The 22,781-nt window shown below is 42.6% G+C and overlaps 2 protein-coding genes across 2 annotated transcripts in view; both read right to left on the reverse strand.

Annotated features, from left to right (window-relative positions):
- VRK3 (VRK serine/threonine kinase 3) overlaps positions 1-4,426 on the reverse strand; it is a 31,282-nt gene extending 26,856 nt beyond the window's left edge. The window contains exons 1-4 of the mRNA XM_070761059.1: positions 4,051-4,426; positions 1,803-1,933; positions 1,499-1,645; positions 632-778 (exon numbers count right to left, since the gene is read on the reverse strand). Of these exons, the coding sequence (XP_070617160.1) occupies positions 632-778; positions 1,499-1,645; positions 1,803-1,933; positions 4,051-4,139 (514 nt within the window). The 5' untranslated portion in view covers positions 4,140-4,426. The remainder of the gene's footprint in view (positions 1-631; positions 779-1,498; positions 1,646-1,802; positions 1,934-4,050) is intronic.
- Positions 4,427-5,464: 1,038 nt separating this feature from the next.
- Positions 5,465-22,781, reverse strand: part of CCNF (cyclin F) — a 45,935-nt gene continuing 28,618 nt past the window's right edge. Inside the window, 4 exon segments of the mRNA XM_070761023.1 lie at positions 5,465-8,507; positions 11,623-11,792; positions 18,201-18,325; positions 20,626-20,725. Of these exon segments, the coding sequence (XP_070617124.1) occupies positions 8,068-8,507; positions 11,623-11,792; positions 18,201-18,325; positions 20,626-20,725 (835 nt within the window). The 3' untranslated portion in view covers positions 5,465-8,067.

Consider the following 22,781-nt stretch of genomic DNA (forward strand, 5'->3'; position numbering starts at 1 on the left):
AAACCCCACCTCTGGACCTCTGTGTTTTTGTGATGCTGCAATTTCACTGAGGCTCCCCTCACTGGGAAACCCCACCTCCGGACTTCCGTTGCCAGCGAAGCGCCCGTTTTTCCCCTGCTGGGATTCCTCTGCTGGGATTCCCCTGCAGCATCACAAAAACATGGAAGTGGGGTTTCCCATGGAGGGGAGCCTCAGGGGAATCCCAGCAGTGCGAAAACGGGTGCTTTGCTGGCAACAGAAGTCCAGAGGCGGGGCATCCCAGCGGTGGCGGTGGGTTTGTAAGGTGAAAATAGTTTGTAAGAAGAGGCAAAAAAATCTTAAACCCTGGGTTTGTATCTCGAAAAGTTTGTATGACGAGGCGTTTGTCTATACATTAAAAAAATATCTTTCCTCTACCTTCACGGAAATTCGTTTTTCACAGGTGGTCTTGGAATGCATCCCCCGCGAAAAATGGGGGATCACTGTATTGACAATGTTTCAGCCGACCCCTTCAGTTTATTTTAAGGTCTTTCTTGATCAAATAAGACCCCAAAGTCATTTTCACCACAGGATCACCTTCAGAAAAATATAAGAGCACCAAGCCGCACGTTTTCTCCCCCGCCCCACAAATGGGTGATTCCCCCCAGAATACCTTCATAGATCATCCCACGCTCCGACTGGCTCAGAAGCTTCCAAACCATCCACTCTTTATTGTTCAGGTCGGTCAAAATTTCACGCTCCGGGAGAGGTTGCATGCAAGGGCATCTTTCCTTCTTTGGTGACCGGAAAGCCGTCTTTCCTTCATGAAGGGAGAGATGCTGATTTTGACTGGGCTTCACGAGCAGATAAACACTTCTATTCCACAAAAGCCAACCGAAATGTTCTGAGGAGATCCAGGATTTCCCCACCCATCACGTTCTCTAGGGCAGTGATGGCGAACTTTTATTGGTTCGCGTGCCAAAAGGGGTATGTGTGTGTGTGGGGGGGCTGTTAGCATGCATGTTCGTGCCCCCACCCCTTTCCTCCACCCAATGCTTGCAGAATCCCTCCCTCCATGCTGCCCCCAGTGCATGCGCACAGGCCTTTCTGCTTTTCCTACTGCCTGACCACACTGCTCACCCATTTTTAGACTGTCAGAAATCTCTACCCCTAAATCCTTCTCTTCTGAAGTTTTTGCTAACACAGAACTGCCAATGCAATACTCAGATTGAGGATTCCTTTTCCCCAAGTGCATTATTTTACATTTGGAAACATTAAACTGCAGTTTCCATTGCTTTGACCATTTATCTAGTAAAGCTAAATCATTTACCATATTACAGACCCCTCCAGGAATATCAACCCTATTGCACACTTTAGAGTCATCGGCAAATAGGCAAACCTTCCCTACCAAACCTTCCCCTATGTCACTCACAAACATATTAAAAAGAATAGGACCCAGAACAGACCCATCATATGCATATAATTACTGTATTTTTCATTCTCTGTGCCGCTAATCCTGACCGCCTCCATAAATGCTTACCTTTTGCCTTTGGAAAAACAGATGTCGTTGAGCTTTGGGGAGAAGCTTTAACAGAGGTTGAAGACGTTTCCTTTGCTGGAGAAAGTATCTGCACCTTTTTCTTGTCAGGCAACGGCGGCAGCTCAGCCTGGATGCCTTGATTTAATTCTGAGCAAGACAGGAGAAGACGCTGTTGGGGCAGCCAAAATGTTCACTGCTATGCCCCAAACCAGAAAAATGCAGCATGCCTGAGCAGCTATAGGTACAGACTAGAATAACAAAGTTGGAAGGGACCTTGTAACTATGTTTAATGAATTAAACACACCGTTCAGAGAAGGAGTCGGAGTGATCTGCATTGGCTCGTCTTCTTGAACTGGAAGCCGGCCTCCGCAAGCTGGACAGAAGTGAAACATTTCCTCGACTTTCCGTCCACAATGTGGACAAAAATTGACCATCCTAGAAAAAAGTCCCGAAGAAAGAAAAAGGGAGGTCATATCCATAAGTAACTAACACATACCAAAAAGCTGTATGTGCCCAGAAAGAAAGTAGATTTCACTGGGGTGATTCGACAGAAAAAAAACATGTAACTTTTCCCTGGTAGAAGCTGAGGCAGGAGAAGAACCTGTGGTCTAGAGGTTAAAGCTACTGCCTTACAGGCAGACTGCCCAGGTTCAAATACCAGTAAGGGGATGGCTAGCTGATGAGAGCAAAATAACTTGAAATAGATCTATACTAGACTCTCTTGATTTGATTTGATTTGATCTATTGGATTTGTATGCCGCCCCTCTACGGAGACTCGGGGCGGCTAACAACAGTAATAAAACAGTATACAAAATAATCCAATACTAAAAACGATTAAAAACCCATTAATATAAAAAACCAAACATACATACAGACATACCATGCATAAAATTGTAAAGGCCTAGGGGGAAAGAGTATCTCAGTTCTCCCATGCCTGACGGCAGAGGTGGGTTTTAAGTGGCTTACGAAAGGCAAGGAGGGTGGGGGCAATTCTAATCTCTGGGGGGGGAGTTGGTTCCAAAGGGCTGGGGCCGCCACAGAGAAGGCTCTTCCCCTGGGTCCCGCCAAGTGGCATTGTTTAGTTGACGGGACCCGGAGAAGATCCACTCTGTGGGACCTAACTGGTCGCTGGGATTCATGCAGCAGAAGGCAGTCCCTGAGATAATCTGGTCCGGTGCCATGAAGGACTTTATACGTCATAACCAACACTTTGACCAACACTTTTTTCATTATCAGCAAAAGTACAAGTCTTTTCCCGTGTAAGATTGATAGAATCTTATTGACAGAATACAAGAGTCTACCAATCTTACAAGGGACGGACACCCACCCACAAACACCCACCCACAGACTGAATACTGCTGTGGACTCCTAGTAGTCTTTAGCTACCAAACTTAGCGTAGAGAAAAGAGAAGTCCATATAATAGAAATAAAAGGGGAAGGTTATAATGAAACCCATTTTTTTTAAAAAAAAAATCCCAAGGTTTTTTACAAATTTGAAATAACCACAAATTACATCTGTTTGGTTCTTGGTGTTTTCTAAGTGTCCTTTTTTGGGGGTGGGTGGTGGTGGTGGTATGGAATGAAGGTTCATTATGTTGCAGAACAAATCTTCACCTTCAGCCTATACCCGAGTTACAAATATTCACCACCACATGGCTATAATCCCCTCAACACTGCTAAACTATTCACGAAGGCTGCACTACTATTACTATTAGTCTTCTCATCATTCCTATCACCCATCTCCTCTCACTTATGACTGTATGACTGTAACTTGTTGCTTATATCCTTACGGTTTATATTGATATTGTTTCCTGATTGCTCATTTGTGCCCTATGACAATCATTAAGTGTTGTACCCATAGTTCCCTCTAAGCTGAGCAGGTGAGCAATCGCTCACTTAAAAATCATCATCAACTCAGAGTTTTCCCAAACCTGCCCAGAAGCCGAGAGGGAAATTTTATTATTATTTCTGTGTCGCCCAGTCCCGAAGGGACTGCCGCTCAGACACTATACTTTTCCGCCCACCCCAAAAATTTTTTAGAGAGAACACTGGTTGTACCTCATGATTGTTGAGCAATGTATCCTTCCTTTTATGTACACTGGGAGCATCTGCACCAAAGACAAATTCCTTCTGTGTCCAATCACCCTTGGTCAATAAAGAATTCTATTCTATTCTATCCTTTTTCTATTCCTATTCCTTATCCATTCCACTCCATTCCATCCCCTATTCCATTCCATAGTTTGGCACTGTTTGAGGAATTCCTTATAATCTATGAACATATAATAACCTATGATTAATCATAATCTAAGATTATGCAAGGTGGGGGATTGATTGATTAGATCTGGAAGCTGTCATTGTCCAGACACTCTTAGCTTTCTTCTAACTACGTTTCCAACCCTGACAACGGGAAGATGTATGGACTTCAACTCCCAGAATTCCCCAGTCAGCTCTTCGTATCCCCTGGCAACGCCAAGACCCCTGGGCAGGCGTACTAGATTCGGAGGCTCCGGCCTGTCCAGAGGCCTTAAGGACCGGGCAAATGGGCTACCCACCTGGCGCCGGGACCGCGGATCCTCTTGGCGGCCGCGTCGCCCTCTTCGGCCCACGGCCGCCGCCTCCGAGCCCCACAACCGGATTTCATAACGGCGTCGGTGGCTAAGGATGCTTTCACTTTCACTTCCGCAGCGTCAGCGGGCCCGGGCTTCCGGTGAGTGGCCACGTCCTCTTCCTTCCTGGCCACGCCCCCCGGCTATTTGAAAAGCTACTTAGAACTCGGGGGTTGGGGAAGGAAGGCTCGGATAATAGAGAGCAACCTGTCCTCCAAGGTAGATAGGCGTTTCCCTCACGGACCAAGCCGTACCCAATGATGTTTTATGGAACTTTACCCTATAGGCCTCGTTGGGCCTCAGCAGTACTCCTAGGGCCTTCACTGTGGCAGCCCCGCCCTCTGGAATCAATCCTTATCTTTCGTAAGTCATTTCCCTGATTTCCGTTTTTCCAGGACACCCTGAGAATTGTGTCAACCCCTAACCCCCAACACTTCTTAGACTCTCCACGATTGACTTCTCCAGGTTCCTAAGAGGCCAGTAAGGGGCGTACATAAGTGCACTGGTGTGCCTTTCGTCCCCTGTCCAATTGTCTTTCCTTTCTTTCACCTATCTTATATATTCTCTTCCTTTCATATATCCTCTCCTCTAAGTTAACTTTCACCCTCATATATATTACCACATGTCTATTTTCTTCCTATGTATTTGTGTATTGGACAAATGAATAAATAAAAATAAAAATAGCTTAGTTGTGATTTAAACTTGCATGGACCCAACCATGGTGGTTTATAGAACAGAATTCTTTATTGGACAAGTGTGATGGGACGCACAAGTTTATCTTTGGTGCATAAGCTCTCAGTGTACATAAAAGATGAGTGATAAATCACTGTACAGTAGCTCTCAGCTTATGATTACAATTACAAGCAGAAAAACAAGTCCTCAGTTGTTGGCGTTGAGGCACTCATGGGACTGAAAGTGATTTTAGCTCTGTCAGGGTAGTTGTTAAGTGAACACTGTGGTCATTAAGTGCAAATCCATTCATTTCAATGGACAATTTGCTGGAAAATGGCAAAACCAGTTACATGACTGCAGAATGCTGCCATCATAAAGATGTCCAGTTACCAAGCACCCATGTAGTCATGCAATGGAGGGGATGTGTTTGTGTGTAGCCATTTACAATGGCTGAAGGTGGTGGGTCTCCTTTGTAAGTAGGTAAAGCACTCGTTCTGTGGCCGTGATAAATGCAGGTGGCCAATAAGTCGAGAACTATACGAAGCAAACCCACTGAAGCAGAGGATGGTTTAGCATGCTAGTTTAACCTGACCTTTCTGGCCCGTTGTGTCAAGGCTGAAACAATTTCTGTGATTATAATTCACCCACCTTAAGATATTGAAACACTTCAAAGAGATGCACCATAGACTGAGTTTGTATAGTTTTTTATATTTTTAAAAAATCACTAGGCAACATGAACATTCATTAACATTAATCTCTTTTTTTTAAAACCCTCAAACACAATTTATGGAGTTTATGGAGGCATAATTCACTGGAAAAAAAAAAGATTTTTCTCCAGGCCCCAATCGGACAATACAACAAATAACAAAATACATTTTTTCAATGTCTCCTGGTCACGTAAAGATGGAAAGGAGGTTGTTTTTCGGTGATCATTCAACTGCTCAAACTCCTGACCTGGTTCATATATTTCCATGAAGTTTCGATCGTGACAGCATCCAAACTGAGACCTGGGGGAAGGGCCCTGTGATGAGCGTTGTGGCCTGTCCACGTCCTGTGCAGCTATTCACGGATCCCGAGGCGGTTGTGGCGCAGTACCATTGGCCTGTGCACCTAGCTCCCAAGTCTGATAGCGGAGAGGTCAGAGTCAATTTGGTGTCAGAAACTGAAGGCCAAACAGGGCCTTCTGCATCTCCCAAGGTGCGTATGAGCGTCTTGGCAGAAGAGGAAGAGCATCTTGATGCTAGGGCATGCAGGGCTGTTAGAAGGCAGGAGTGGCTATGCAAGAGGTCTCTTCATGAATAGAGCTGCAGGTTAATTGGCCACACTCTTAGACTATTTAAGGCTTAGGCACATACTTCAGTGGGAAAGTCAACGTCATTCCGTCCCAGATTTTTTTTTGTACGGCTCTCCAACATTCTTGTTCAGCTGGTGATTTAAAAATTGGCTTCTGCTAATGACCTCTGGTTTTTTGCACTTTTCGTAAGTTTCGGGGACGGATATCTGCTTGGACTCTGGCCAAATAAGACATTAATTAGCAGCTGGCTCACCAAAAAGACTTATGATTTCCTGAACTTTTTAAAAAAGCCCATTTGCTAAGCAAATAGTAGGAGTAAATGATTAGTGTTTAAATCAGTTTGTGTATCCATATTTCTTGGTGGAGACAGAACATCAACTCAAAAAGAAAGTGGTTTGCTTCCTCAAGTTCATTCAAACCCATTTAAAACACCATATTACATATTTGAGAACTTGTGAGCTCTGCCATAGAATGGATCCCATCCTATTACTGTTTTAGGGTTTTTCAAAATTTCTACCTTATTAAATTGATCGGTGCGGGCTCCCTCAACGGGCTCACAATCGCAAAGATTGTGGTGACATGCAGACACCACAACATATGTATACCTGGCTTTGCCCCGAACTGCGTATATTTTAGGGCCTCGTGGCAATGTGACAAAACGTTATGTCGCAATTCCAAGACAAGATCTGATTAATTTGTAATTTTTTAATCTCGTTTTTTAAAATATTTTAAATGTCATGTCACATAGGATGCCTTGTTTTAATTGTGATACTTCTGACACAAATAAACAAACAAACCTAGGTCCCTCTTGCTCCACATAACACTGCGGTCTTCACAATTGTGTGTTCTTTAGGAGGAAAGAAAAAACAGAGAAAAGGAGGAGCAAGCAAAGAAAGAAATAACACAACGACAAAAAAATTTGCAGGGAAAAGAATGTTAAGAAACAGTAAAGGGATAGGATGCACTTGCTAAATAACTTTATGGTGTTAGTCCACAAGTTTCGTCGATCATTTTGAACACAAAAGGCAGGAAACATCATCAAATGCATAGAAAAAAAATGGTAAACAATGACGGCATATTCTTCAATGAGTGGCAGAATCCGGTTACAGGGCAGTGTTTCTCAAGCTCAGCCATTTTAAAACGCATGGACTTCAACTCCCAGAATTCCCCAGATAGGGAATCCTGGGAGTTAAAGTCCATGTGTTTTAAAATGGCTGAGTAATGTTGCTCCAGACCATCCTTCCCTAACCTGGCGTCCTCAAGAGCGTAGCTCACTGACTTGGAAAAAAGGGATCACATTAGAAAAAGCAATTTCAGATAACGAAGAGTTTCAATGAGGTAGTATCCCCCTTCCCCAAAATAAGACCAAACAGTTCCAAGCTGCCGAGAAAACAGTGCTCCACACCCTCAAGGTGATATCCAGACTACAACATCCAGCTCATCTGCAGAGAAAAATTCATCAATGAGATGTTTATACAACAGAAGATGACCATGTGTGTATGTGTACCTAATCTGGTCTCCTTCATTTCTCGCGGACGTTGCTGTAATAGCAAGAGAAAGGAAGATAAAATTTTGAATTTCTAAAAAGTATCGGGAGGTGAAGCACTGAGCTGTACGATGTGGGGCGTGAACCAAGATTGACCTGGTAACCTTATCCGGCACACAAGCAAACCCAACATCTTATGGGTAAAACTATGATTTGGTCTTGGAGGAGAGGCAGGTCCTCCATGCCAGAGAGGACCTATGCATTGCCTGTCTTAGCACCTTCACTTTTGATTTGGCTACCGTGGTGGCATGATGTAGCGAGGGCAGCGAGCTCAAGAAAAGCTGACCGTTGGGTTAGGGGAGTCAGGAACTACCATAGGGAGCATGACCCACAACATCCAAGATACTTGGTACAACAACCTCTCATTTTAGCTCTTGCTTTGAAGAATTCTGACGTTCTGAGAAACGGCCTCTAAGATTCAAGCTTCGACAACCTCTGGCTTCCACTGTCTTCAAAGGCTCAAGAAACCCAAGTGGTTCTTCTCTTCTTCACTGTATGGCGTGACGTTCTTCCGCTTGGCTTGTCTCCTGCTCGACCGGCCATTAGCAGAATGTAAACATGATTCCGAGCACGAGGGCAGCTGTAGGATTTTATCCTTCGACAGCCTCAGTGGTTGCCCCAAATCGGCTTTGACAAATGTGCTGAAGTTGCCGTCGGTAGCAGAAGGAGGGCTGGTGCTGTTGACCGAGGCGTAGCCTGAGCTGGCTTCCCTGGGAGAGGCTTGGATGATGGCAAACTCGCTCTCCTCGTTGGGATGGTCATAATCCTTGAAGATGTACCGACATCCTTCTTGGGGGAAGCTCTCTTCATCACTGGATTCTTGGCAACAGCAAGGCTTCCTGAGGTCCTGAGGCGGTAGAGTTCCATCCAGAATTACGGTAGGAGCTGTAACTATACCGCGGGGAAACAGAAGAAAAATCTTAAGATAAGATGGTCAGTGTTGGAAACAGAAGACTAGGTCTACATTGTGAAGGTCCAGTTAAATCCCAGCGACCAGTGAGGTTCCACAGAGTCGGCCTTCTCCAGGTCCCGTCAACTAGACAGTGTCACTTGGCGGGACCTAGGAGAAGAGCCATTTCTGTGGGGGGCCCGGCCTTCTGGAACCAGCTCCCCCCTTGAGATTCACACTGCCCCCACCCTCCTCACCTTTCACAAGAGTCTTAAGATGCATTTATGCCGCTAGTCTTGGGGCGATTAGATCTCAGCCTCCTGGCCAACGAAATGTTTGTATGGCTGATGTTTGAATGGGTATGACTGATTTTTAACACAACTGGGGATTTTAGATTGTTTCTATAGTTTTTATTTAATTGGATTTGCTATTGTATTTGTTGTTTTTATATGTTGTAAGCCGCACTGAGTCCTCAGAGAGGGGTGGCATATAAATCCAAGAAAGAAAGACATAAATTCATTTATTGCTCTTCATTACTACTCAAAGGAATCTTTGGCTCGACTACTGTAACGCTCTCTACATGGGGCTACCTTTGAAAAATGTTCAGAAACTTCAGATCGTGCAGAATGCAGCTGTGAGAGCAATTATGGGCTTCTCTAAGTATGCCCATATTACTCCAACACTCCGCAGTCTGCATTGGTTGCTGATCAGTTTCCGGTCACAATTCAAAGTGTTGGTTATGACCTATAAAGCCCTTCATGGCACCGGACCAGAATATCTTTGGAACCGCCTTCTGCCGCACGAATCCCAGCGACCGGTTAGGTCCCACAGAGTCGGCCTTCTTCGGGTCCCGTCGACTGAACAATGTCGTCTGGCGGGACCCAGGGGAAGAACCTTCTCTGTGGTGGCTCCGACCCTCTGGAACCAGCTCCCCCCTGAGATTAGGATTGCCCCCACCCTCCTTGCCTTTCGTAAACTCCTTAAAACCCACCTGTCGTCAGGCATGGGGGAACTGAAACATCTCCCCCTTGCCCATGTTGTTTTGGTGTTTGATTGATTGTGTGCTTGTTTTTTATATATATTGGGGTTGTTTTATGAATTTCTTAACTTAAAATTGTAATTGGATTGGTGGGTATTGGATGTGTCACTATGTACTGTTTTTACCATTGTTGTGAGCCGCCCCGAGTCTGCGGAGAGGGACGGCATATAAATTCAATAAATCTAATCTAATCTAATCTCAACTAACATTTAGCACTTGACCAGGGAAGGCCTGCTGTCTTCGGCGCTACGGCGCGCCCTCCGACGCCATTGCGGGCATGCATCTGGCAAGTGCCCGTCGTCGTGAGATTTGGCTGCTGTGCGTGGGGAGCAAGTGAAAACTCAGGTGTGAGATAGATTACTGTGATTTTTGTCCAAATTTTTGCTTCCGCGCATACGCAAAAGCAAAAAATGGTCAAACCCCGCCAAAATATTGCTTGCATGAGCATTTTCACACAAGATTTCACTTACTGCACATGTGCAACAGCCAAATCTTGCATGGGGCATGCGTGCGCACGTCGGGGGCGTACAGCTACACATGCACCTCCAAAATCGCTACCGGAACGTAGCATCTTACCGATAGCAGGCCATCACTGCACCTGACTGAAGTTAAGGTAAGAGTCAATGGCGCTCAAGGAGATTTGGACTTAGTTCCCTTGTGACTATGTAGAGATTCTGGGCTCAACTCTCTTTTGACTCCACCCCCCAGGTTTCGCCACTTCTCCAGTCAAACACATGCGGAGGCAATTTGCTTTTGTGTTCTAGAGCTAGCCAAGTGGATTTTTTATAAACAAACCAACGGTAAAATTCAGCAAAGATTGACTTCTCTTTTAATGTTACAACTACTCCTTGACTTACAGGCCTTCATTTAGTGACTGTTCAAAGTTACAACAGCACTGGTCTGCAATGATTCTTTTTAAAAATGTCACTTTTTAAAAATGCCGCTGTCATTATGAACGATGGCTAAAGGAATGATTAAGGCAAGAGCATTCTGCAAAAGGAAGCGCGTGGGTACGAGTTCTGACTTAAGCACAAATTTGAATTAAAGATGGAATTTATTTATATTTGTTTGTCAGGGAGGCTTGCAACATGTTAGAAATCTAAATAAAATTACAATCTAAAAATCCCACAGTTAAAAATTAAACAGATTCATACATCATACATTCATTAATTGGGCGAGATATCAAAGTTTCAGTGGCCCCCAAGCCTGGGTCTTTAGAACTTTATGAAAGGCAGGGAGAGTGGGGGCAGTACATATCCCTGGGGAGAGCTTGTTCCACAGGGTGGGGCCACCACAGAGAAGGCTCTTCCCCTAGGCCCCACCAGATGACATTGCCTGGCTGATAGGACCTGGAGAAGGCCGACTCTGTGGGACCTGACCGGCTGCTGGGATGTATGAGACAGAAGACGGTCCCCGTAAGTCATCTGGTCCCATGCCTTGTAGGGCTTCATAGGTCATAACCAACACTTTGTGTTTTGAGTTTGAATTGTGAATTAAGTTAAAAACAGAACTGTTCTTAACTCAGAGACTGCCTGTATCCAAAGCTGCATAATGAAACTGAGATACAGGCACGGAAAAACAAGAACAATGGACATCCTGAAACTCGCACTTTATTATTATTATTATTATTATTATTATTATTATTATTAATTAGATTTGTATGCCGCCCTTCTCTGAAGACTCGGGGCGCCTAACAACAATATAAAAAGACAATGTAAACAAATCTAATATTAAAAACAATCTAAAAAACCCCAATTTAAAGAACCACTCATACATACAAACATACCATGTATAAATTCTATAAGCCTAGGGGGAAAGGAAATTTCAATTCCCCCATGCCTGACAACAGAGGTGGGTTTTAAGGAGCTTGCTTATTTATTATTATTATTATTATTATTATTATTTGTATGCCACCCCTCTCCAGGGACTCGGGGCGGCTCACAACATATCAAGGAAAACATAACAATACATCTATATCCAATTAATATAATTTTAAAACCCCCTAAAAGTTCTAATATAATTAAAAACACTCTCCGTGAATAGAGATAACATTAAGAGGAGAGAAACGGCGGCCTTACCTTCTCCCTCCTTCTCGCCTTCACTTTCTTGATCTCCTTCATACCCCGAACAAGCATCCAAGCTCCAATCCAGAAAATTATCCAGAAGACTTTCTTCCTGAGTGGACAATTCGGCGGTGGGGGTGGTGACAAAGCTTCCCCGGTCCTCCTGGATGCTGTCTTCCCTCCTCCTGTGAAGGGAACACCACCATGAATGACCCTCTTGACCCCTCCAGTTGGAGGCCGAGGGCAGTCCCTTAAGGCCTGGTGCTTGTAGGCGTGCGTACCATGACTGCAGCTCCATCACAATTTTTTCTTTCAATGTCCACCCCACACTGTGACCTGGAATATAACCTGGTTATTTTTACAATCTAGGGGCTGTAGCAATAGCACTTGGATTTATTTATTGGATTTGTATGCTGCCCCTCTCCGGAGACTCGGGGTGGCTGACAGCAACAATAAAGCAGTGTACAATAGTAGTCTGATGTTAGAAACAATTAAAAACCCATTAATATAAAAAACCCAAACATACATACATACATACATACCATGCATAGAATTGTAAAGGCCTAGGGGGAAGAGGGTCTCAATTCCCCCATGGCTGACGGCAGAGGTGGGTTTTAAACAGCTTCCGAAAGGCAAGGAGGGTGGGGGTAATTCTAATCTTTGGGGGGAGTTGGTTCCAGAGGGCCGGGGCCGCCACAGAGAAGGCTCTTCCCCTGGGTCCCGCCATATTTATTTATATTAAACAATATATATTTTTATTTATTTATTTATTTATATTATATTAAAATATTTATTGTTTTGATTGATTGATTTTGTCCATTGCACAATGAGAGTTATATTGGGTATACATATAGTAAATACTGTATATAATGAAGGTTATAGAGGATATACATAGTAAAATATATCTAAGAAAGAATAGAAGAGAAGAAATAGGAATAAAATATATCAGTGAAAGAAGAGAGTAAATATAGGAAAGGAGTGCTTTACAACCCCCCTAAGCAGGTTACAGAGTCAGCTTCTTGCCCCCCAAACAATCTGGGTCCTCAGTTCACCTATCTCGGAAGGTTGGAAGGCCGAGTCAACCTTGAGCCGGTGGTGAGATTTGAACTGCTAAATTGCAGGCAGCTGGCAGCCAGCAGAAGTAGCCTGCAGTACTGCACCCTAACCACTGCGCCACCACAGCTCATTCAATAATAGCAAGAGAGTAATAGCAATAATAGCAAGAGGGAAGGTGGGATTAGCAATAGAAATAGCATATCGCTTCAGTGTTTCACAGCCCTCTATAAATATACATACATACATACATGTATATATGTATACAGTGGTACCTCTAATTACGAACTTAATTTGTTCTGTGACCAGGTTCTTAAGTAGAAAAGTTTGTAAGAAGAAGCAAATTCTCCCATAGGAATCAATGTAAAAGCAAATAATGTGTGCGATTAGGGAAACCACAGGAAGGGTGGAGGTCCTGTTTCCTCCCAGGAGATTCCTAGAGAACCCCCGCGGAGGCGTCTTCCTGCCTTTTCCGGCCCTGTTTCCTCCCAGGAGATTCCTAGAGAGGACCCATGGGGGCTTCTCCATGCCTTTTCCGGCCCTGTTTCCTTCCAGGAGATTCCTAGGCTTCTCTCCACCTTTTCTGGCCCTGTTTCCCAGGAGATTCCTAGAGAGGCCCCACGGAGGCTTCTCCCTGCCTTTTCCGGCTACAGTTTCGGAGGCTCAGGTTTGTAAGTGGAAAATGGTTCTTGAGAAGAGGCAAAAAAATATCGAACACCTGGTTCTTATCTAGAAAAATTCTTAAGTAGAGGCGTTTTTAAGTAGAGGTACCACTGTATATATAATGCATATGCAGAGAGAGAGAGGGTGTCATCTTCTTCTTCATTATAAGCCACCCAGAGTTGCCTCATGGTGAGATAGTTAATAAACACACACACACAAAATATAAAGAATAAAAGACTATAAAGATACAATTTATTGGCAATTATCTCAATCAGCCTGAGCTGGAAAGAACTGCCTGTGCCTTTCATCCCAACACAAAAGAAGCAGCACAATTAGTCAGAAGGGAGATTGGGATGAATGAACAGCTGTCTGTTCACGTACAAAGAGGTTTTATGGTGTGTCTTGCAATAGAATTGAAGATGATTTCATTAGCGGGGACCGGCTTGTACAGAGGAAAACATCTGGAGCCCAGTGAGCCAGCTCTGAAGCGGAAACCCAGATATCTGAGAGACCTGGAAGGAATCCCTGCACTACACCACTGTAAGTTTTGAGAAAGGGAAACCATGGGGTCATCTAGACCAGTGTTTTTCAATCAGTGTGCCGCGGAACATGGTCAGGTGTGCCGCAAGAGGGGAGAGAGAAAGAGAAAGAAAGCAAGAGCGAGGGAGAAAGAAAGCAAGAGAAAGAGAGTGAGAGAGAGAGAAAGAAAAAGAGAGAGAGAGGGAAAGAACGCAAGAGAGAAAAAAAGCGAGAGAGAAAGCAAGAGAGAGAGGGGGAAGAGAGAAATAGAGAGAAAGAAAGCAAGAGAGAAAGAAAGCGAGCGAGAGAAAGCAAGAGAGAGAGTGTGTGTGAGAAAGAAAGCAAGAAAGAAAGAAAAAGAGAGAAAGAAAGCAAGAGAGAGAAAAAAGCGAGAGGGGGGAGAGAAAGAGAGAGAAAGAAAGCAAGAGAGAAAGAAAAAGAAAGCGCGCGAGAGTGTGTGAGAAAGAAAGAAAGAGAGAAAGAAAGACAGAGAGAGAGAGAAAGAAAGAGAAGGAGAGGGAGAGAAAAAAGGGGAGAAAAAAAGAGAAATGAGAAAATGATTGAGGCAGAGAATGAGAGGAAAGAGAGAAAAACAAAAGAGAGAAGTGACTCTTGATTTAAAGCATATGATTAAAAGCACCCAAAGAATAAGAGAGAGAAAAACTCCAGCCCTCACCTGTTTTGGGAAATGGTTCAAGAGTGTGTATGCACACACGCACAAGGGGGGGGGGATAATATGTATAATATGTACTGTCTTAGAGTGTCATTTTGTGCCCTAGGATTTTGTAAATGTAAAAAATGTGCCGCAGCTCAAAAAAGGTTGAAAATCACTGATCGAGACATGTTCCAACCATCTCTCTCCCCAACAATTGTTTTCCCCTTTAAAAGGCGAGCGAGGCTGAATTACAGCAAAAACGCTTGTAAAAACAAAACCAAACAAAAACCCAAGAAGGAATTTACAAGCAGAACTTAGAACCCAGTTATTACACAGAGATGGAAACCAAAATTCTATTGGTTTGGGGGGGGGGGGGGGCGCGGCAAAGTCAACTTTCTTCTACCAAAATTTAATCAATTTAATTAAATGAATTAATTTAATTAATTTGACTTCTTTGCCGCCCAGTCCCTAGGGGACTCAATCTCAAAAGCCTGGAGATGCCAATGAATGCCCCACCCACTGTCTTCTGTTGTCTTCAAGCCATTCTGCCTTTCTTTAAGCAACAGAACCTGGGTCCCAAAGGTACTTTCTCAAGGGGCACCTTTGGGTCAACCATGATCTGGATGAGTGAGAATTTCTACAGACAACAGACCTGTGGTTTCCCTACAGCAGTGGTTCCCAAACTTGGCAACTTTAAGAAACATAGAAACATAGAAGTGTGATGGCAGAAAAAGACCTCATGGTCCATCTAGTCTGCCCTTATACTATTTCCTGTATTTTATCTTAGGATGGATATATGTTTATCCCAGGCATGTTTAAATTCAGTTACTGTGGATTTATCTACCACGTCTGCTGGAAGTTTCTTCCAAGGATCTACTACTCTTTCAGGAAAATAATATTTTCTCACGTTGCTTTTGATCTTTCCCCCAACTAACTTCAGATTGTGTCCCCTTGTTCTTGTGTTCACTTTCCTATTAAAAACACTTCCCTCCTAAACCTTATTTAACCCTTTAACATATTTAAATGTTTCGATCCTGTCCCCCCTTTTCCTTCTGTCCTCCAGACTATACAGATTGAGTTCACGAAGTCTTTCCTGATACGTTTTATGCTTAAGACCTTCCACCATTCTTGTAGCCCGTCTTTGGACCCGTTCAATTTTGTCAATATCTTTTTGTAGGTGAGGTCTCCAGAACTGAACACAGTATTCCAAATGTGGTCTCACCAGCATTCTATATAGCGGGATCATAATCTCCCTCTTCCTGCTTGTTATACCTCTAGCTATGCAGCCAAGCATCCTACTTGCTTTCCCTACCGCCTGACTGCACTGTTCACCCATTTTGAGACTGTCAGAAATCACTACCCCTAAATCCTTTTCTTTTGAAGTATTCGCTAACACAGAACTGGCTGGAGAATTCTGGGAGTTGAAGTCCACAAGTCTTAAAGTTGCCGTGTTTGGGAACCACTGCCCTACAGTCCAGCCTTTCTTCTTCTGGAGACCTCTTTAGAACTGTGATGGCGAACTCTGCACGCGTGCCGGAAGTGGCACGCAGAACATTTCTCTCCAGGCACGCCATCCATCACTTTTTGCTCTTCTGGGTTCTGGTGCACATTTGTGCATGCTAGAAACCAGAAGAGCAGTTCTCTGGCATATATGCGCATGCCGGGAAGCTAAAGTTCTAATTTCCGGCACACATATCACCCAGCTGGTCTTCGTGTGCGCGTTTGCACCAGAAACCAGAAGACCAGGTGAACGTGCGCATGTCGGAAACCCAAGAACTGCTCTTCCGGTTTCCGGAGCACCGAGAAGATGCTCTTAGAACCACCACCTTGGTCCAAAGCAAGTTCCTGTTTGGAGTTGGAGATCATAATGCAGTTGTCAGGATTCCGAATAGAATAGAATAAAATATAATTCTTTATCGGCCAGGTGTGATTGGACACACAAGGAATTTGTCTTTGGTGCAGATGCTCTCAGTGTACATTAAACAAAAAGATACATTGTTCTGTCCTACACATTGGGAAGAAGAATCTGAACTCCAAATATGAACTGAATAATCAAATTATCATAGATAATCCCCACTCGGTTAAAGACCTTGGTATACTAATAACAAAAGATTTAAGTGCCAAAGCCCACTGCAACAACATAGCCAAGAAGGCTTCAAGAGTTGTAAACCTAATCCTACGTAGCTTCTGCTCTGGCAATCTCACACTACTTACCAGAGCTTACAAAACTTTCGCCAGACCCATCCTCGAATACAGCTCATCTGTTTGGAACCCATATCGCACCTCAGACATTAACACCCTTGAAAATGTCCAAAGATACTTCACCAGAAGAGCCCTTAACTCCTCCACTCGAAATAGAATACCCTACGAGACTAGACTTTCAATCCTGGGCTAGAAAGTTTAGAATTAGACGCCTTAAACAAGATCTAAGTATTGCCCACAAGATCATATGCTGCAATGTCCTGCTTGTCGGCGACTACTTCAACTTCAACCACAACAACACAAGAGCACACAACAGATTTAAACTTAATATTAACCGCTCCAAACTTGACTGTAAAAAATATGACTTCAGTAACCGAGTTGTTGAAGCGTGGAACTCATGACCGGACTCCATAGTGTCATCCCCAAACCCCCAACACTTTACCCTTAGATTATCTACGGTTGACCTATCCAGATTCCTAAGAGGTCTGTAAGGTGCGAGTACAAGTGCACTAGAGTGCCTTCCGTCCACTGTCCTATTGCTCTCCTATATCTCCTATACCTTTCTTCTATTCCTATATCTCTTCTTCTATTCTTTCATTGATATGTTCTATTACTATATCTTCTTTTCTATTCTTTCATAGATATATTTTACTATGAGTATCTCCTCTATAACCTTCATCATATATTTTACTATGTGTATATAGATATGTGCCCACTAAAACCCTCATTGTGTATTGGACAAAATAAATAAATAAATAAATAAAAATTATGAGGTACAACACTAAATGATTGTCATCCGAGGAATAATTCAGAGTCCAAGGATCCGCCTTCTTCAACGTTCCAATTTATTAACAGGGCCATGTTAGAACAGCTGGAGAAACCCGAATCTAAAGTTATGAGGGTATCTCCACCTGGGTTAGAGTTCACTTCCTTGCATCTCTTCCCACAAGCCTATCACATGACCCATACATCTTCTGCCAGCGTAACCTGCAACTCCCAGCAGCTTCCGGACAGATGCTGAACAAAGGCTGACCTTGAGAACCTAAAAGGAACGAGTCATGGCAGGCAGCCACAATGCACACCCCAAGTTCCCACAGCAAGAAACATTCCAAAAGAACGTAGCATAAATGTGGCAGGTCAAAACCTCCAAGCATTCTGACACCCACTGCCCCTGCAATTTATTTATTTATTTATTTGTTTGTTCGATTTTTATGCCGCCCTTCTCCTTAGACTCAGGGCGGCTCACAACATGTTAGCAATAGCACTTTTTAACAGAGCCGGCATATTGCCCCCACAATCCGGGTCCTCATTTTACCCATCTTGGAAGGATGGAAGGCTGAGTCAACCTTGAGCCGGTAATGAGATTTGAACCGCTGACCTTCAGATCTACAGTCAGCTTCAGTGGCCTGCAGTACAGCACTCTACCTGCTGCGCCACCCCGGCTCGGCTCGGCAATGCCCACTTCCTACCAATTCAACCGCAACCCAAGTACCGAACTTGCCTTTTAGAGCGCTTTCCAGACGGGGAAGTGAGGAACGTCTCCACCGCGTTCACGTACGAAGAGCCAGGTTCTGGGTCTTCCTGTTTCACTCCTAGCAGGGAGCACAACTGGCTGTAGCTCATCACCTAGGACAGGGGTGTCAAACTCAATGTCATTGAGGGACGCATCAGGTTGTTTGACTTTGGGGAGGGGCGTGTTCCTGGGGTGGGTGTGGCTAGGGTGGGCGTGGCCAGTCCAACAGAGTACAAGAATAGAGAGAAGAGCAGCAAAGAGGATTAGGGGACTGGAGGCTAAAACGTATGAAGAACGGTTGCAGGAACTGGGCATGGCTGGTTTAATGAAAAGAAGGACCAGGGGAGACATGATAGCAGTCTTCCAATATCTCTGCGGCTTGCACAAAGAAGAGGGAGTGAAGCTATTTTTCAAAGCACCTGAGGGTAGGACAAGAAGCAATGGTGGAAACTAAACAAGGAGAGAAGCAACTTAGAACTAAGGAGGAATTTCCTGAACAATTAGTATAATTAACCAGTGTAACAGCTTGCCTCTACAAGTTGTGAATGCGCCAACACTAGAAGTGTTTAAGAAAATGTTGGATAACCATTTGTCTGGAGTGGTGTAGGGTTTCTTGCCTAAGCAGGGGGTTGGACTAGAAGACCTCCAAGGTCCCTTCCAACTCTGTTGTTGTTATTATTATCATCATCATTGTTATTATTATTGTTGTTATTATTATTATTAATATCACTGGTGTCGGGGGCACCTGTGGTGGCCAAGTGCTAAGGCAGGACTTCCATCAGACCCCCCTAACTTTCATTATAATCTTTTTATTTAAATGTTTTTATTTATAATACAGGTAAAAACAAGACATGCATACAATATATATACACACAAATGAAAAATGTAAGGAAGGGGGAAAAAGTACTTGACGGACCGTCCAGTTTGCCTATATACATTAATAATTCATTTTTTTCCCTTTTAATTTTCCCAATATCTATCTAAATTTGAATCAGTTTTGAACCTCCCCATCATACTCGCTAACATCCAATCTCAGTTCTCCTTCCCCCCCAACCAATTATATAATTTATTCTAGGTTTCAAAATAATCTTTGTCCGATTTGTTCTTCAACTCTAATGTCAGTTTGTCCATCTCTGCACAGGATAAAATTTGGAATAAAATTTCTTCTTCTGTAGGGGCATCTTTACTTTTCCATTTTTGAGCAGGTGCTATTGTTGCTGCAGTTAAGATATGCAACATTAAATATACTTTTTTCTTCCATATTTGACAATAGTTATTCCTAGCAGGAATAGCTCAGGTTTCAAATTAAATTTCATCTCTAACATTGTCTTATTTTTCCCTATTATAATCTTCCTTCCTTCCTTTTCTTCTTTTTCTTTCCTTTTTCATTCTTTCTTCTTCCTTCCTGTCTTTCCTTATTTTCCTTCCTTGCTCTTCCCTTTTCTTTCTCTTTCCTCTTTCCCTTTCTCCTTACCTCTCCTTTCTTGCATGCTCAAATGCAAAAGAGGAAATATTTCTCCTTTTGTTTTGTTTTTAGTTTGTCTTGATAGCCCTCTACCAATGAAAACAGAGCTGGGGGAGGGATACGCACACCCTTCAAACCCTGTTTTTTAGCCATGATGGCCTCTCGCAGCCCCCGGGGGCCCATTTTTGCTGGCAGATGACCATCGCAGCCGAAAGCAGAGCCCGGAACGGCTACGCACTATTTTTCAAAGTTGCACAAAACTTGCTGCTTTATAAAAAAATTCAATCATATACCATTAAGATGACAATCTTTTTTTTTTAAAAAAAATATTTTTATTGATTTTTTACACAACATAAAAAAAGTGCTTTGTGAATTGTGCCCACCACCAGACAAACATTCATAGCCCACCACCAAATAGGGGGTGGTGGTGGTGTTTCTTGTATAAATCATTTTAACCCAAGAGCAAAGTATCTATTTACATATTATAAAGTGATTCCAATTTGTTTCTTGTAGCTTGATCTCGGATTCTACTCACCATATAACGTCTGACCTTGTCCCATCGTCCCATCAGTTGTTGCAAATCAATTTAATTAACCAAATTCATCCTTTTATCCATAATCTTAAATTGAATGTGATCCACCATGTACCGGTACCAATTTTACATTATCTATTTTGTTGCATCTTTCCAACCTGCTTGTTTTATTTCTCTAAATTCTCCCATCGCATTGCTTTTAACTAATACTGCCATTTCCTTAGTAATTATCCATTGTATATTTAACATCCTATTAATATCCTCTTGCATTTTTTGCCAAAAATTCTGCATTGCCGGGCATTCCCAAAACATATGCATAAACACTCACCCGTGCCATGACAATCTTTAAGGAAAGGTTTAAAACATTTGGGGGGAAAAATCAAATCCTTCCAATTCTTTCTTTTTTTAAAGCCTACCTCTTCTTTTCCGATTTCCTCGTAGCGCTTATCCTCAAATCGTTGCTTCACAGCCATCAGGGATACCTGCCTATAATCTTTGGGAGCATCTTCATGGAAGCTGGGAAAAGAAAGACAGAAACCAATCTCCATGAATGTCCGAAACAGCCACGGGTATCAGAATACCTTAACTTTCCCTGGCCTGGGATCTCCAGGTACGTTTGGCTGCAGCCTTCTCTGTTCTTGGTGGTTTTCTTGAAGATGTTTCATGACCCAACTGTTCTGAATTTCAGGATGATTCGGATAATACTTGGAATAAAGTAATTCTCAATGAATCTCCTTATAAAACATATCCTCTTTATTCCCTCCTTACATTTCAACTCTGCATGCAGTTTTCTTTCCTCATCGTTATTATCTCAGCAATTAAGTAGAGAAGCTTGGAAGTAGCATGAAAGACATTCCACAAGTCATTCTAAAATTTATGGCTAATTAAGGCTAGCCAGGAGTCATAAAGAAACAAATAATAAATCACACATCATGCTTACGCTTCGAAGCAAGTTTCAGGAGGCAACCATACTTTTTAGCAAGGTTGAACAAATTCACCGTCTCTTCCGTCTCACACCCGGATGTGACGTAATTCATTAATTTATTACAGTGTTCCCTCGATTTATTACAGTGTTCCCTCGATTTTCGCGGGTTCGAACTTCGCGAAAAGTCTATATTACGGTTTTTCAAAAAATATTAATTAAAAAATACTTCGTGGTTTTTCCCCCTATACCATGGTTTTTCCCATATGTCATTGCCAAACTTTAATCTGCCTTTAATAAATATTTTTTTAAATAAACTTTAATAAATAAACATGGTGAGTAATAATCTAAATGGTTGCTAAGGGAATGGAAAATTGCAATTTATTTTTTTTAATAAATTTTTTAATTAAATTTTTATCACAACAACTTATATCTTAAGTAGAATATATGACGACAATGTGAAAAATAAACTCCAATCACTCTTTGTAAGTAAAGAAATGTAAACCGGAGCCAAGGAAGAAATTGAAATTTACTGTAAATAATTTAACCGCCTAAATGGTGGAGGGGTTATTGGTGTTGGGCACTTTTCCTTTAAGATTTTTTTTTTGTTGTTGTTGTTGGGAAAATTGCAATTTAGGGGTTTAAAGTGTTAAAGGAATACTGTTCATAGCCAAAAATAGTGTATTTACTTCCGCATCTCAACTTTGCGGAAATTCGACTTTCGCAGGCGGTCTCGGAACGCATCCCCTGTGAAAAGCGAGGTAACACTGTACTCTCTACTATCTCCACCCTCTTTCTTCCCTGCCTTTTCGCCACCTTCGAAAATGAGCGTCTCTCCATCTGTGGTCTCCCCCATTTGAGTCACTCAAACTCATCTCTATCCCATTAGCTCCGTGGTCTACACTAACATTGCTAACTGTTGGTAGAGCAGGGAGATTTATGATGTCTAAATCCCAGTCGTTCTCCGAGTTTGAAAACTCCTCACGCTGCAAGGGAGTGCACACAACACCAACTAGGTAGAAGACAGTGAGGTCTGCTCATTTTATATACAGCGTTCCAAAAAAAGTTTTGATTGAAAAGAAAAAGTATTTTGTTTGTTTGTGCATGTTTTTAAAAAGCGGAAGGTGAATGAAAGGCAGAAAGAAAGAAAGGCAGAAAGAAAGAAAGAAAGAAAGAAAGAGCCCTCACCCCTTTCAAAGAATTTGAAAGAATGCAATAAATTTTCTAAATAAAAACATGGATGGTATGACTGGGAAGAAAAAAGGAAGAAAGACAAAAAATCAAATCCAAAATAAGAATATAAATAATAACAATAATGGTAGTGAATAAACAATATGTTCTGAAAATCATCAGACGACTTGACATTAAGATCAATCCAATCTGATTTTAGATTAAGTGTACGACAGAACAAAGTTCTAATAACCGCTGTTGCCATATGCTGCACATTGATACTTAAAAGAAATCTGGAACTGTTAACATAACAGTCCAAAGAGGGGGAGTGGGGTAATTAAGGGCAGTATTGTATAAATTATTTGTATAGAAAGTTTAGAATTTAAGCTCAGTGATGACATAATGATGATCACGCTTTGAAAGGATATAAAATATTTGTACAAAACATTTAGAAGTTAAGCACATCAGACTATATAATTA

The sequence above is a fragment of the Erythrolamprus reginae genome, chromosome 9 (assembly GCF_031021105.1).
Source record: "Erythrolamprus reginae isolate rEryReg1 chromosome 9, rEryReg1.hap1, whole genome shotgun sequence".
NCBI classification, from domain to species: Eukaryota; Metazoa; Chordata; class Lepidosauria; order Squamata; family Dipsadidae; genus Erythrolamprus; species Erythrolamprus reginae.